General features: G+C 37.2%; 1 protein-coding gene across 2 annotated transcripts in view; it reads left to right on the forward strand.

The window, feature by feature from the left end:
- LOC135143279 (restin homolog) overlaps window positions 1-8,879 on the forward strand; it is a 32,959-nt gene extending 24,080 nt beyond the window's left edge. Inside the window, exons 3-10 of one of the 2 annotated variants that reach the window (XM_064075150.1) lie at window positions 6,033-6,092; window positions 6,312-6,392; window positions 6,476-6,559; window positions 6,619-6,771; window positions 6,819-7,028; window positions 7,849-8,047; window positions 8,095-8,326; window positions 8,615-8,879. In XM_064075150.1, the coding sequence (XP_063931220.1) occupies window positions 6,033-6,092; window positions 6,312-6,392; window positions 6,476-6,559; window positions 6,619-6,771; window positions 6,819-7,028; window positions 7,849-8,047; window positions 8,095-8,326; window positions 8,615-8,677 (1,082 nt within the window). In that variant the 3' untranslated portion in view covers window positions 8,678-8,879. The remainder of the gene's footprint in view (window positions 1-6,032; window positions 6,093-6,311; window positions 6,393-6,475; window positions 6,560-6,618; window positions 6,772-6,818; window positions 7,029-7,848; window positions 8,048-8,094; window positions 8,327-8,614) is intronic. The other variant, XM_064075156.1, reaches the window with a different exon arrangement.
- Window positions 8,880-16,661: the final 7,782 nt, after the last annotated feature.

The raw sequence follows: 16,661 nt of genomic DNA on the forward strand, positions 1-16,661 counted from the left end.
TTCTCTAGGTCTCCTGTGCCGCACCGCCGACGTCGTCATCTCCAGGGTCGCACTGTCCAGGTGCCCTGTGCTACATACATCGCCGCCGTCATCCCCTACGACGCTCTGAGTCCCAGGAGCCGCCACCATCCCCGACGAGAATTGCCACCCCTTCGATAACCCATACCCATATTTTGCTTTGTATTGTTTGCTTATTATCAATAAACCGCTGAGCTACCACAATCTGTCGCCCTCACGTGGGGCCGCGAACAAGGGAGGATACCACAATCTGGCGCCCAACTTAGTGGCTCGAAGGAGGCAACATTCTACAAATCTATCGCCCAACTTAGTGGGGCTCGAGGTAGGCAAAATACCACAAAACTGTCTACCAACGTCGCGGCTCGAAGAAGGCAAGATTCCACGGCAAAAAAAAAGAACTCACACTCCCAGTCCGAAGAAGTCCCCGTTACTCCACAATGGCGGCTATACAGATGACACCAGAGCAGTTCCAGCAGCTCTTGGATAGGGTACAAGTTGTCCCACAACCGCAAGTGGTCAGGAACCGCCACTTTACCCACTGCCAGGCCCGTTTTGACGGAAAGCGCGCCCACGCTGCTGTAACGGAATTTATTACGGCTGCGAGTTTATACAAGGATATGGAAAATATCACGGACGAGGACGCCATAGCCGGCTTACCCCTACTATTGACTGGAGAAGCCAATCAATGGTGGAATGGCGTGAAAAATCAGATTCACACATGGAGAGAAGCGACGGAACTTCTACGAGAAGCTTTTGCCCCCAGACGACCTAACCATCGCCTTTTTTTGGACATTTTTAATAATCCCCAGGACGAAAAGACGCCAACCGATAAGTTCATAACCGTCCAACGAGAACGACTGGCACAAATGACGAGAGACTTGAACGAGGAATGGCAGTTAGACATAATCTACGGTCTGCTGAGATACCATATTCGGGATAAAATCGCCAGGTCCGACTGCAGGTCCTTCGCCGAACTTCTCGATAAGTCCCGAATCGTTGAGGAGAACGAGCGAGAAACGAGAGTTAGAAACCACGCACCAGAAACCCCAGAAAATGGCCAAACATTCCGACGGCAAGAATTCCCAAGAATCGACCGAAGACCACGGCCCAGGTGCGATTTCTGTAAGAACTTTGGCCACGAGACACAAGAATGCAGGAGAAAAACACAGGATCAGCGACGACCGGCCAATGACCAAGAGATCATTAGATGTTACGGATGCCAACGTCCCGGCGTTTTCCGCCGGAACTGTCCAAACTGCAATTCAGAGACACGACGGACAAACCTCTGTGCAGCGAGGATAAATTCTAGAGCGCAACCCACCATAGATCGCTCACAAGAAATCCTCCGAGATATGCAGGTACCGCCACTCACCGTACCGATGCAAATCGATGACATCCGGACCTTCTCCGCACCATCACCAGCCCGAGATTTTTCCGCGATGGAATACATGGGGGCTGATGCCCACTCCGCCATTGGGAATGAGAAATTCCCCGAAATTCCGCGCATCACGTTCTCCTCTTTGCAACTTCCAGCAGAGAAAGGACGGACCTTCCGCAAAGAAAAGAAGTCCCGGCGTAAAGGGCGGAGGAAGATGAGGAAACCCTTTGTGCTAACGACAGATAGCAGCTACGTACGAGGAGTAGCTCCACTCCAGGGGGAGGCCACCAACGAACTCCCTGTAAAATACGGTAGCCGCTTGTTCACGAGCACCGAAAGAAAGTACACCGTCCAGTCGCGAAGACCCGCACACGAGTACCAACCCCGAGATCAAGTACTGGTAGTAACCCATCCACGAATCAACGCTCGAAAAGGAGTCAGCGCCCAAATTGCTCCTAAACGCGAGAGGCCTTACATTAGGCGCCCACAAGGACCTACGAGTTATAAGGTATACGACGCACAGCATCCCCAAGCATCCCTAGGTTTCTACCATACTCCGTTTCACGGGAGCACTACACCTACGCCAGCGCCAGTGGCCCCGCTACGAAAACGAGGCCGCCTCAGAAAGCAAGTTCAGGACCATAGTCGGGACGCCTTAATGGTCCTGAGGGGGAGATTGTAGCGGAGCTTTCAAAGCGCTCCGCTAGTACCCTTTCGAGGGCGCTGTCCTCGGCAGCGCCGATATCAACCCCACCAAGCTCACCCCCACTGGAACGCACCCCACCTGAAGTTACTTCATTGTGCAGGTACTCCCACGCATCTCAACCCTGCCTATAAAAGGGCAACTCGGACGCTTTCCAGGCAGATGGAACGCCACCATCTCCACCTTAAGGGCTGCACTGTCTCGGTCCCCTTCTGGTGAGCACCGTACAGATGGAACTCCACCATCTCCACCTTAAGGGCTGCACTGTCTCGGTCCCCTTCTGGTGATCACCAGGGCTGCACTGTGTTACGGTCCCCTGCGCCGCTTCGATATTATTACCAGGGCTGCACTGTGTTACGGTCCCCTGCGCTGCTTCGAGATCTTCACCAGGGCTGCACTGTTTTACGGTCCCCTGCGCCGCTTCGAGATCTTCACCAGGGCTGCACTGTTTTACGGTCCCCCTGCGCCGCTTCTACGACGTCATCTCCAGGGTCGCACTGTCTAGGTCCCCTGTGCCGCATCGCCGACGTCGTCATCTCCAGGGTCGCACTCTCTAGGTCCCCTGTGCCGCATCGCCGACGTCGTCATCTCCAGGGTCGCATTCTCTAGGTCCCCTGTGCCGCATCGCCGACGTCGTCATCTCCAGGGTCGCATTCTCTAGGTCTCCTGTGCCGCACCGCCGACGTCGTCATCTCCAGGGTCGCACTGTCCAGGTGCCCTGTGCTACATACATCGCCGCCGTCATCCCCTACGACGCTCTGAGTCCCAGGAGCCGCCACCATCCCCGACGAGAATTGCCACCCCTTCGATAACCCATACCCATATTTTGCTTTGTATTGTTTGCTTATTATCAATAAACCGCTGAGCTACCACACAATTAATTTTTATGTTACTACAAATCGCAGTAATGGTCATATGGCAAATACTCATTAGAAGTGTTTGTTGGGTAGATACATATTAATTTTAATTTTCAGAAGTGTTACTATTTAATATTTTATTATTATAAGGTACTATAGTTTCAATACTTTCGCAGTTCTTCAGTGTTATGCCACATCTAATTTTGATCATTTCGAATACTGAAATGCAAATACTGTCTTGTTATTTCAAAAGATTTAAAAACTTCCAAGTTTTTTATCGGTCAGTTCTATGTATAAGCGGACTCATTTTTTATGTATGTCGTCATAATTTCTCTTACTTTATTCTGATTCATCTTTGCGATTTTTTACGGGTACTTTTTTAGGAGTTTTATTTTTCTTTTGTTTGTGTATTTAAAAAAAAGTACCGTCTACTTTTGATACAAAATTTCCTACATTTTGTAATTATAATATTTTTTTATTTTTCTTGAGGTCACTTAAAAATTATTATCAGAAACAGATGGTTAATAGAAAAATACAGTAGATTGTCTATTTTGTTGCATTTTGTAAAACAGGTCGGGTTTTTTTTTTAATTAGTTAATTTTTACTTTCTGAGCGCAAGCTAAGGAAGTATTGTAATCGATTCCATTGGACGACTGAGAATTTCATATTTTCTCGACGTTTCATGACCCCTAGAGTACGAAAACTAGGTCTCCCATTTCTATTTGTCTCTCTCTCTCTCTCTCTCTCTGGATTTGCATTAGACAAATAGTTTCCGAAACTACTGAACCGATTATTATCAAATTTTATGTGTATTAGGAATATAGTGTAGATGGTAAAACGGTAACCAAAATTTAGATAATCATCCTTATCAATAACAGTATGACGTCATTTTCAAAATTTACATTAGTAAACATTACTTAAATTTTATAAAACAAGATGCTCCTGCACAGCATGTGAATCCGTGTTGGATTTTTACCCTAGAAATCTAAATTTTTGAAAAAATAAAGTCAAAATTTTATACCATTTTGCAATTTAATTTTATATCCCGCCCGCTTCACACTAACTGATGACGTCATTTTGCAATTTTGCCGAGTAAAGGTTCTTTAAATTTAATAGAATTCCATTCTTCTGTATGTGTGATTTATGAATCCATGTCGAGACACCTAGATTTTTTGGAAAAAAAAAGTCAAAATTATATAACAACATTTTACACATTAGCTCCGAAGTTCAAAATTCGAAAGCTCTGAAAACTTGACAGAGTTTTAAATTTACCGCAAGTATGTAGATCGTTAATAAAATTTTTCTCGTTTATGCCCCCCTAAAAAATGATGACGTCATTTTACAATTTTGCCGAATAATGTCGGTTAAATTTTATATTACATGCTTCTGCATATGTGATTTAAGAATCCGTGTTGAGTTTTTGCCGTAAATATTCAGATTTTTGGAAAATTTAACATTGAAATTAATTAAATTTTTTAAAAGGTTATTGGAAGATGGTAACTCGTTAATCTTTTAAAGACATATCTTACAATTTTGCCCTATGTTCTTTAAATTTATGAGAGTTCACCCTAGACATCACCTGTTTAATCAATTAAGTAGTCTCCCTCTGCTTTGAGAAGATAAAATCAATCAAATTAATTTTTTTTAACCGCTGATGCTTGTAATCTGGCGTACTATAATCGAATGCTTTTGAAATATAAACATAAACAGTCGAAGTTAAGTTAAGCACTGAGAAATTGAGAATATCTACATTTATTCCCGTTGGCTAATTTTGTAATTAAAAAAAAGTGGGATTTGTAAGACTACATTTTAAGGGCCAGGGAAGTTCTGTCTAAATAACTTTTTTTTATTTAATATTTTGTGGAATCATTTATTATTAAGGAGAATAAAAGGCAACTTTTTCTAATTTAATTTACCTTGCCATCAGAAATAAAAGAAATTAGAGTTGGCTGTTAGACCAATGAGTGCGTGGTATCATTTATATCTACATTGCCTGCACACCTGTAAGTGTCAAAAATTAATCACGTGACAAAAACTGATTAGAAATCTACAGCTTGATCGACAAGACCAACTCTAATTCTGTTTATTTAAATCGTGCAGCATTTAATGTTTTTTGAAATCTTGATAATGAAGTAAATCTAAAAAAAAAAATAAAGGATTAGTTCAGATTAGTTCCTTTTCTAGATATAAACTACAAGTGTGTAAAATTTAAATAGAATTTACACCGCAAAATTTTGAGATGACGTCATCGAGTTGCTAGTGGGGATGGTCATACAAATTTTGATTAACGCTTTAGCATCTAACTGTTGTCATAGTACACCTACAATTTCAAACAATATTTTCGGCGATTATCTCTCTATAAAATTGTCTACAAAATCTTCAATAGACGACAGGCGGAAAGGGAAAACCTACTGTTTATACTTTAGAAGCTATAAAACGTCGAGAAAACATGAAATTAGCCATTCACCAGACGCTATTTTACGCTCGTAAGTAAAAAAATATGAACTTGTTCAAAAATTGGTTTTCGGTTTTTAGGTCTTCAGTTCTATATAATCGTTATTTCCTTATATAAATTTTCCATTTTAAACATATTTTAAATTTCATATTGTGAAAAGAAGTCTACACACAACAAAAAGGCAAAATGTAAGCCCGCCCACCCGGCCCTATCTCAATTTTGATATTTTTTTTTTATTTGCCACGAATCAAGGGGGCGGAGCTTAACTGCAAAATTCTTTTACTTTACAAGAAATTAAAAACATGTTTTTGAGTATCGTGTTGTTCAAAGAATACTATTTACATTAAAAAAAAAGGCAAAACATAAACCCCGCCCACCCACCCCATCTCAATTGTGATGATTTTTTTTATTCTTAGAAACTTAAAACACGTTTAAAATGGTAGATTAAATTTAGTTTGACTTAACTTAAAGCAATAATAATAATGAAGGACCAATAACAATTAAAATCCACAATGTGACTACACTATTTCTTCATTATAAATAAATACCCTTCGAAGAAATTTCAAAACCTTACTTTTGCCTGTGTTCACTTTTTATTTGTTGTGTTTTGTGGCTTCATAGATAGTTCAGATGATTCCTTGCGAAGACTCACCGATGACTTTGGAAGGCACAGGTTGACAGGTATGTACACATACATAATTTTCTATTAAAAACATTGTATCTTCCCACATTCGCTATCAAAGTACATATCTCAGTACCACCCTTTAATGACCACCTTCACGCCTCATTATTTGTACCGTGATGGTTATCTGCAAATACCAGGTGGTACTGCGACATGTTCTAATTTGGCTTATTGTTTCTGTGCATGTCATCGTTGTCCATATTTGCACATTCGATTAGATCTGGTAGAAGCAGATGAAAGCGAGGAGGACGGTTTGGAGTATTTTAAATCGTCAGCACGTCGTAATAGATACACCTCTAGTAAGTTTCCATTTCGTTCATCTGTGTTTTGTGTCACGTTTGCACTTGCATGTAACGTATTGCTTTCTGTGTTGCTTGCATAGTCGCTAGTACCGCTTCATCTATGGACGGTCTGTGGGATTTGCATCCGCGTCGCTTAAGCGAAGCCGGACTCAGCCGTCACTCAGGTACCCACCATCCACCACCCCTCATTTTATTTCTTCTTCTAACTCTCGTCTTTGGATAGATTCAAGCGCCGTCTTGACGGAAGACACCGATAGTTTCATAATCGGCCAAAGAGTATGGGTGGGAGGTACCAAACCCGGTACCATCGCGTACATCGGGGAAACACAGTTCGCCCCGGGCGAATGGGCAGGAATAGCTCTAGACGAAGCCATCGGTAATTAATATGAGAGTCATCTATCAGAATAAAACAGACGGTTTTAGGGAAAAACGACGGCTCGGTTGGTGGTATACGGTATTTCCAGTGCGAATCGAAAAAAGGAGTTTTTTCGAGGTTAACTCGTTTGACACGAGTACCTTTGGAACAACCAGGAATGGGTTCCAATGAGACGTTCACAACCAACAATGGCGTACGCAGAAGTCCTATTTCGCCCACCGGCAGTACCAAAAGTCTACTCAAATCACCTACTCTAAGTACGTCAAGTACGCCATCGTGCTAAAATTAGAGTGTTTCATTTCAAAGCGTTCAAAGAGATTCTTGATTATGCAGATTTGTTAGATGATAAATCAACAAGTGACTTTTTCGACACTCTAGTTTCGAAAAAGATCATTGAAGGATCCAATTACGCAACTCAGTAGGATATAAAAAGCAGAGTCGTGTGGCAGCAAATCAAGCATTGCAAACAAACACATCATTTTCTAAATTATTCAAAAGCAATAAACGCTAATTTCGCAAGTTTCAACATTTTATCGTTGGATTATTATTAAGTATTTAATGTCAGCGTGATGTTAGTGCAGACTTCCCAAATATATAATACACTTTATCGGTAATTTAATTGATCCATAGTTTGAGAAACATTATTGTAATGTGTATATTGTTTTATATCCGGTAATTGAGTCTTGAATTCGTCGTTTACAGGGACACGTGAAACAAATGGAAAATAAATAAATACAGTAATACAGTGCATGATCAACAAATCTAGTGCTCCTGTTGGTTAAACAATATGAGTCTCTTTTGTTCAACGATTGTATATAGCAGTCACTATATTCAGTATTCGTGGATTTTAATTTAATTTAATTTAATTTAATTTAATTTTAGATTTGTCCTTGATTTGTTTGCTTTTGAACGGCTTGTTTGTGTACAGTTTGTTTTCGAACGGTTTACCACACCACAGTTCAGTCACAAAAAACTATTTTAATCCGCGTTGGTTCCTTACCGGTTTCTTTTCTGCATAATCCAAGGATAAAACGCATTGAAAACGACCGACAGATCGAATATTTTACAAATTTTAAGGTAACTCGAACACGAGTTTAGCCAGTGCTGCACACATCGATTTCAAAATCGGCGATCGCGTCATCATCAAGAGTACCCAAGGCTCTAAAATCGGTACCGTCCGCTACATGGGCTTGACCGATTTCGCCCCAGGAGAATGGGTCGGCGTAGAATTGGACGACCCCAGAGGAAAGAACGACGGTTCGGTGGAAGGAAAAAGGTTCGTTAGCACGTTTGGTGGTACTTTGGCTGAAGTACTTCTTGCAGGTACTTCGAGTGCCGCCCGAACTTCGGTCTTTTCGCGCCTATTTCCAAAGTGAGCAAGTCGCCTTCGAAGTACAAGCCTTCGGCTTGCGTGGTGCATTCGGGCCCCGGGCTGCCGCCTTCCGGCTTGAAGAGAACCAACTCCAAGGAGTCGATGACGTCCTTGGCTTCGAAAACCAGCGCCGCATCAAGCGTGCGGAGGGTAAGGCTTGGGGTCACTTCTCTGTCACCAAAGGTAGGTTGTGTGTTGTTTTCTTGAAGCCTTGAGACAACACCAACCAAGATAAGTCGAGTGTGATTACGTAAAGTGTTGACTGCATGTTTTGACACTAATGTGTACGTGGTTTGAGGTGGACGTAGGTTTGTCACCTGTGGTTTTGTCCATCTCGAATTGCGTAGTGTGGTATTTATAACAAGATTTTTTTTTGGTTTGTGTTGGTTTATTTTTAGTTTTTTGGCTTATTGGTATTAATAATTAATTAATTGATTTTGTTATGCGTGTGTGACTTTTGTTGTTTGTCAGAAGGTGTCGCCAAAAACAACAACGCCTCTACCAACGAGGACAGCTCTCCAGGTAACTTACTAATGATGTTCATGGAACAGTAAAACCGTTGGCTTTCGCTTCGTTTTTTTTTTTCTTTATTATTAACTGGATTAAGTGCTGCGTAGTTGTAGTTGTTGAATGGTTATAGTTTATACGTAACGCCTTTATATTGTTACTTTGTAGTACGTGTTATTTAGGCTGTAGGTAATTGTCTCTTAATAAATTTTACTGACCCGTTGTCAAATCCTTGTCCTTGTTTCCTAATTCATAACTGAAAAAGTGGGTAAGTGTCAGTCGGAAACGCATCAACAAGACATATAGCATACGTTTATGTCATATTATACACACTGTTTTGCATATTTCCATATTAGATGAGTTTTTTGTTGGCAATTAATAGATGTTTATATTAAGGAGCCACGAATCAATGTTGTGATACTTCAAAGTGCAAACATATTTTAGATAATGGAAATTTAGCATCACCGTGTTTAAATATAATCTTAAAATGAAAATTATTTACGTAGTTGATATTGATGGATTTAAAAAATATTGGATGTTTGAAGGGGACTTGGGAAGTCAAAACATGGACTTATCGTTTCAAGTTCAAATAAAGTGCTTAAAAATAGTATTAAAATAGTTCTGTATGGACGAGGTAGTACCTTGGCACACGAGTTTTTTTTCTGGAGGTTTTACCCATTTAAAATATTCAGAAGTAACTTTGTAGCAACTTGTTATTAACTATCTTTTTTCGTTTTTCGAATCAGGTACTTCTTCAGTACTTAGTACATATTTTGCATATCCGCACCTGAAGTTCGCCTTTACTCCCTCTGGAAGAACTAAAGTAGCACTTTTTTCTTTTCCAGCGTAAGCTTAAAGTAAGCGTAAGTATTGCAATGGCTGCTTTAATGTTTTTTCGACGTTTCATGGCTCCTAGAGTATGAAAAAATTGGTCTTCCGTTTCTGTCTGTCTGTCGTCTTTGTCGAATAATCCTCGAAACTAGTGGACTGATTGTTGTCAAATTTTTTCTTTGACATTTTGACATATAGTTAAGTCAAAAGTAGTAACTTTATCATTATATTATTTTTCCCGTATGGCTTTGGACTCATAGGACGTGAATTGTACTTGCAATTTATCCCCGAAATTTCGATTAAATTTCCCACATTGATCCTGGTGGGATGTGTCAATCTGTTGTTAAGTGTCAAAAATAATTATGAAAATTACGACCACTAATTAAAATTCGCTCAATTTAGACTTTATTTGCCTGACCAAATTGATCCTATATTAATTAACATTAGAGACCCCAATTAGCTATTATGATTCAGATTAGTCCGTGGAGTAGCTTTAATTTGCATTAAGTGGGATTAAGTTTGTGCGTAACTAAAAAAGACGGATTTTTGAAGTAATGAATTCATTCGTTTATTTTAATCTTAAGTAAGTCGTCGTTTATAGAGAGGTCCAGTAGCGATGAATTTCATCAGATGTTTTTTGGATTACATATTCAGGAGAGCTAAAAAAATTAACTCACTGTTTCCTTACGTGTGCAAGGCCGGGCCCACGGGGTCACCCTGCACGTGTCTGTTTAACGTGGAGTGGAACTGTAATACTTCTAATATATTTTTCCACTATCAGTGAATGTTGTTTTGGACACATTCAAATGAACATCTTGTAACAAGTACGAATTCAGTTGAAATAGGGACCAAGCGACAGGGATGGATTTATTTAAGAAGTTTCAGATTTTTTTGGCCCAATTGTGAAGCTGCTGAAAATATTTTCAAAAAATTGTATATAATAGTACTTCTCGAGTACTAGCTATGGAAAATATAACAGGAGCAGTTTGGTTTATGTCTCCTTTCTTTTTTTAACGGGGTTCCTCTGTTGGAGGTTTTGCTGCGATATGTCCTGTTCCATGTACTTCAGGATTATGATTTAGTTGTTTCTGAAAGGTGTCGATCATCTCAGATTTGATGTAAGAATATTGTGTAGGTCGAAAAGCGCTGATTAAACGTTGCCTGATCACCCCACCAAAAATTTTATTTCTCATCTAAAAATTTTGCGAAATAATCCCATTTAAAATGTTCAAAAATAATATGCTTGGCTTAATTAATCCAAACTCAATTTTTAATTTTATGCATGTAGGCATTTAGAAAATATACATATACGCATAACAACATTTAATAATATAGCTTACTCGTAGAAACTACAAAATTATTCATCCCTCTCATAAATTTTGTGACGTCATCTCAACCTCACTGAAAATTTATAATGTGACATATTTTACGAGACGAACTTTTGTGAAGGTTTAACCAGATGCTATTAGAATTAAAATGAATCACGTAATTTTATTATTTCATTGAAAAATGTATTATTCAATTTTTCCAAAATTTTGCAAACACAAAAAAAAATCAGATTAGATGTAGATGTAATAGAGACAATGGTATACAGAAACGTGTATAATAAATAAAGGACCAATTTTCTTTTGTTGACAAATAATCACTCCTAATACATTGATCCGGCTCATTAGCAAAAATCATTTAAGGAAGACATTACACCGTGTTAAAAAATGAATCGTAGGTTTTTTATGGAATTAGGAGAAAATTACCGTAGCGGAAAAAAAAAACATAATAAGACTTCAAACATTGATTAATGAGACGTTTCTATAAAAATCATTTCCACACAATGGCCGACTAGTATAAAGATTATGGCCTGTCCAAGAGGTACCATACGTGTTGCCATCTATTAATAATTACACTTAATAATTTAGCAAAATTTTAATTTGATTTGACATTATGAGACTTCAAAACGTGTAATGGTGGTTTGTTTCGGTATGAATGCCTTTGTGCCTTTCAAAAAGTGTTAATAATCCTTTTGTCGTTTTTGAATTATTAATAGATGGCAGCACGTATGGTACCTCTTGGACAGGCCATAATCTTTATACTAGTCGGCCATGCCCACACATTGTAAAGAGCGTGATGTGCGTTAGCAACACTATAAAATTCCTAGTAAGAAACAACTTACTTTGTGTAGGTAAGTAGAAAATCTTAAAAGTATGTCACTGTACTTCTAATATATTAAATTCCTTACGAATCAATTACATAGATGGCGTTCCCTTCAAACTTGCTCAAAATTTTTTGTAACACTACAACAAAATGAAAATTCGTAACAAGTAGTATAATACTTTGCTTTAGTAAGCAAGTGTTTAGAGAGACCGCATTATATTAAAAAAATGTCCTAGTAAAATATAAGTGAAAATAATAATTAACTAAGTTTTTCAATTACCACATTCAGAAACACGATGATAGTTATTGCTCTTTAATCTAGAAATATGAAATAAACGTATGCCCCCACATCCGCGTTTCCTTCATTCGCAAACCTACACGTTGAAATCAATTTAAAATTTCAAAACTTTGATAACAAGACTCCCACTTACGGAAACAAAATGTTACAATAACTCACCCTAATAGTACGATTCAGTTGTAATCCGGCACTTGAGTGTTAGACATCGGCACTATTTGTTTGGATTGATTGCGCGTTTTAAATAAACTATTTCGGTGTTTTCGTAGAGTAATGCCTGAATGCGAGACAGCGGTTTTACTGTGAAATGAGGACTTCTGGCGAATTAGTGTTCAGAGTATGTATGCTTTTGTTGGGACAGGATGTGTTACGAGAGAAGCAGCAGCACATAGAGCAACTCCTGAGGGAAAGGGATTTAGAACGTGCTGAAATCACTAGGGCGGCGAGTCAAGCAGATGAAGCCGAACAGAAGTTCCACCACCTTAAGCAGGAGTTTGAACAGGTTAGATGCTTTTTTCAAAAGGGGTATAGCCATTAATTAAATCAATCAAAAACTAAAAAGTCGGAAAGGAATCATTTTCTAACGACGTCAATAAATTTTTGATGTGACGTCAACAACGAATTCGGCCTTGTTTAATAAAATATTGTTTAAATAGTTTTTAGGGAATCCCGTGATTAGCCTGAAAATTATGTTTGTGTTTGATTTTTACCGAAATTAGGGCAAAAATTTGATTTTTTACGATCGTTGACATTTGGTTTTAATGGCGCATGAGCAGTTTTTTAGGTAATTTATTAGAAACAGAAAAATTTTGAAACATTCGCATTAAACCCATATTCATTAAATTGAACACTGAATGTTTTATTTTATGTAATTGGTGTTATACCTACACGCTTTAAATAATGCAGATAGTATTTGGAGGAGTTTAAGACATGCTTTAAATATATTAAACGAACCATTAAAATTCAGTTCATTGTAGTAATATTTAATTACAAGCAGTTAGCAGGCCATTAAGAAGAAAATTCAAAAGATAATTTATTCCAGTCACAGTCATCTCAAAGAGAGTCATTTTCTTAACCACACATCGATGAGCATGAAAATTTAATCATTTTGATTGTTCATCAATTTAAACTTATTTTTCTGGAGGCGCATTAATGGAACACAAAATTTTATTACAAAATGTCTACAGTAACACACATACTTGTTTAAAAAAAGATTGAAACCCATAAATATACCGGGTGTGGAATCGTTTTTTGAACAAATGTTGGCTAGAGTAGAGAATAGAAAATTGTATTCAAATCATTGTAAGTAAAAAAGAATTCACGATTTGTGATAAAATAGTAGTATTAGTCTTGAGAAGTGTCAATTAAATAAAATTCCGTACTTTGACATTTTGTTTGTATTGATGAGGCTGATACGTGTTTAAACTCCATATTAATCTTAATAATAATGAAAAAACTTTCCGAGTTTAAATAATATATTTGTAGTCACTGCTACACGTGTTTCGGCACACAGTACCGTCTTCAGGCAGAAGAGAAACTGAATATATTATTTAAACTCTGAAAGTTTTTTCATTATTATTAAGATTTGACATTTTGGCTATTCAGTTTAAATTAACTATGCTGATTTTGGATTCAACATAAACTTTAAAGGATGTTTTACTCTCAGTTATAATAATTACTCTTAGAATAAATATTCAAATACATCACCATAGCTAATCTATCATTTTTAAATCTTCGAAGTTGTAAGTATTGATTTCAACATCGTTTTGAACGCCCCGCCACAAAAAATCATTTGACGCCAAATCGGGAGTTCCCACCGACAAATGAATTGCATCCCTCTACCTATCCAATGATTTGCAAAGGTGGCATTTAAATAATCCCTCACCAAATATGCCTTATAGACCGAACACTACTGCTACTGGTACCAGTGGCGGCTCCTCGGGGTGCTTACGATGCAAAGTAAAACATTGGTTTTTTTCTTTTTTTTTTTTTTAATTTTTTATATGTATACACAAATAATTATCGTCATAAACATCATTGAAGCCAACCGATTTTCTTCATCACATCTCGTAGTTTCCGCAACGGAGAAATTTCAGTTGCAAAAAAGTGCGTCAGATCTCGCCATTATACGCTTCAACGACATACGTTCGGTTTTCTATGTACGGGATTGAGAGTAAAGAATTCAAAACGCACGTTGCAGCATATCCGCGTTTTATTGCTTCAAGCGGTCGCGTCAATGTGTATCTTGAAAATTCGTAATAACCATATTCTTGTATTATGACACAGTGTTAACTTTATAATTTATTATAAATTTAAAAATCCGAATAACGAATGATGAAAATAAGTAGGAATGCATTTATTATTGAAGTACGTATGTGACATATGTGTATTTTTCTATTATTAAATATGCATTTTTGTTTCATAAAGTGAGTGCTTGGTTAACTCTAGAGAGTCAACAAAAGTTAAATATACTCTTAATTTATTATTTAATTCAGACGACGGATTCAGACAGTTTTGTTACACGCTTTCGCTCTAAACGATGGGCAAATCCACCCTGGGAATCGGAAGCACTCGACAGATACGACTGAATTGTATTCAGTCAGATCAGAAACTACATTCTGCATTTAATTATAAAATGTAGCTTATTCCAATTACCAAACGGTTAGGCGGGTACCAAAGTAGGTAATTTTTAATTATTTTTTTTTTTAATGGCAAGTCTGACTGTAAGCTGTGCAAATAATAATTAGAGAGGTGGTAAAGAAGGCAAAGACATTGAGTTTTTTCAATTAATAAATAAATTCAGTAGCGTGAAACTTGAGGTTTATAACTATTTGTTTATAAATTAAGACCATGTCCCGAAATGAAACAATAAAATTAGTCATCACTAACTCTCGTGGCAGTAATAAAGGCTTTAATCAAAATTGGAACAATAAATATTATTGGCTGATCGGCAGTGAGACAACAAACAACACTGTTTGAATTGTCTATTATTTAACGAACAATTACGAACACTTTCGAATTCCACAAGTAGAGAGATATAAAACATGATCAATCTGAAAAAATGAAAATTACTTGGAAAATGAAGTGAAACTATAGAAAATTTTCTTAAATTCGGCTTATTCGATATGATAATTGTCTTGGCTACACAAAAACATAGATTTCGGAGACCGGACGAATCGCAAATTTCTCTTAATCAAAGTAATTTCAAAGAATTATCAAAATTCGATGATTTAAAAAGTTTTTTGGAGGAATCTTTAGTATTTAGTGGTCTTTTTAAAACCAATCAGAACGATTATTTTGGAATTATTTTTATTTTATTTGTTATTGTTAATTTTGTTAGTATTTTGAGAATTTGTTTTTTGTTTCATTTGGCATTTTTAATTTTGCCTTTATAGTAATTTTCCAAAATTGGTACTGTTTCTAAGTGTAGCTTATCGCAAAGATTTAAAATTTATTTATTTCAAAATTTTTACATGTTGGGATAATTATTTGACGTACTGTAGTTCTATAAACTCTTAACAAATCCATTTATGTGCTGAACCCTTTTTTGCTTCCCTTGCCTCTTCTGGCAAGAGTCTTTGAGGTTTTCGTTGGTTCTTGCTGAACAACATTGTAAGTAATATTTATAAAATAATTATATGTAATATACATAAAATATTTGTTATATTACATATATTGACTGACATGCAGCACTAAAACAAAAACACTTTCATACATGTTATAAATAACCTACCTAATTCGATTTAAATAATGCTGGCCATTTAATCGGTTCGGAATAAAATATGGCCCAATAATGATCAATACCAGTGGCGGCTCGTCAGGGGAGGCAGTGCCTCCCCTAGAAAAATTGACTATTAGTTTTTGTTTTAATATCTGTTAACTTCAAATATATTTTAAAGATAGAGCAAATAACTTTTATGAAACACTGTGATTTATTAAAACTCGTCTTGGTAACATATATTTCAAAGTACGCGCTAACGCGCTTTCGACAGAAATAAGCGCTGATCATCGCCGTGTAGGCCAGCTTCAGACGGAGGCATGCCTCAGATAGACGGATATCTTCAGTATGATTAGTCAGTGATACTAATATGTTTTTGAGAAAGACAATAGTCATCAGTGCTTTATCAAAGCGCCAGCGGAGGCACCAACGCCTACCGTCCTTAAGCCAATCAGATCGAATTTTTTAATCTCACGGTGAAACTGCACAATGCTGAACAGGGATGCATTTAGTGTGCATTTATTTGTGCATTAATTAGACGCGAGGAAAAGTGTTCATTGCATGTGCATTGCCAAGGTTATGTATTAAAAGTTTTAAGTTAACTTGAAAACAGTAGGACAATGAAAATGTCAGTTTTGCAATGCTGATAGCAACATAAGAATCTATAATCTTCAGAATTTCTTATAAAGTTTAAATATTTAAGCACGGTTTTCTTACGACGAACAATTGTGTATGTCAAAGATTTAGACCCTCTCATCCAGATTTGAGCAGAACTTTATTAATTAATTGATTAATATATTTAAATCAGCCCTAGATCGTATGAATTAATATTTAATGCTAATAAAGCAAATTCTGTAGTCTTTACACCTTCTCGTTGCTTTGTGTGAAGCAATTAAATATTTTTTATTCGAGTACCTATATAGAGATAATGTTACTGACTCAGAGCTATTTGTATTGTTTTCATAAAAACGAATAAACAATATGTCTTTTAACAAAAGTAATTGCCAACGTGTTAATTA

This window comes from Zophobas morio, unplaced genomic scaffold, assembly GCF_036711695.1.
Source record: "Zophobas morio isolate AGI-343-1 ecotype UQ-CSIRO unplaced genomic scaffold, CSIRO_AGI_Zmor_V1 ptg000004l, whole genome shotgun sequence".
Lineage (NCBI taxonomy): Eukaryota > Metazoa > Arthropoda > Insecta > Coleoptera > Tenebrionidae > Zophobas > Zophobas morio.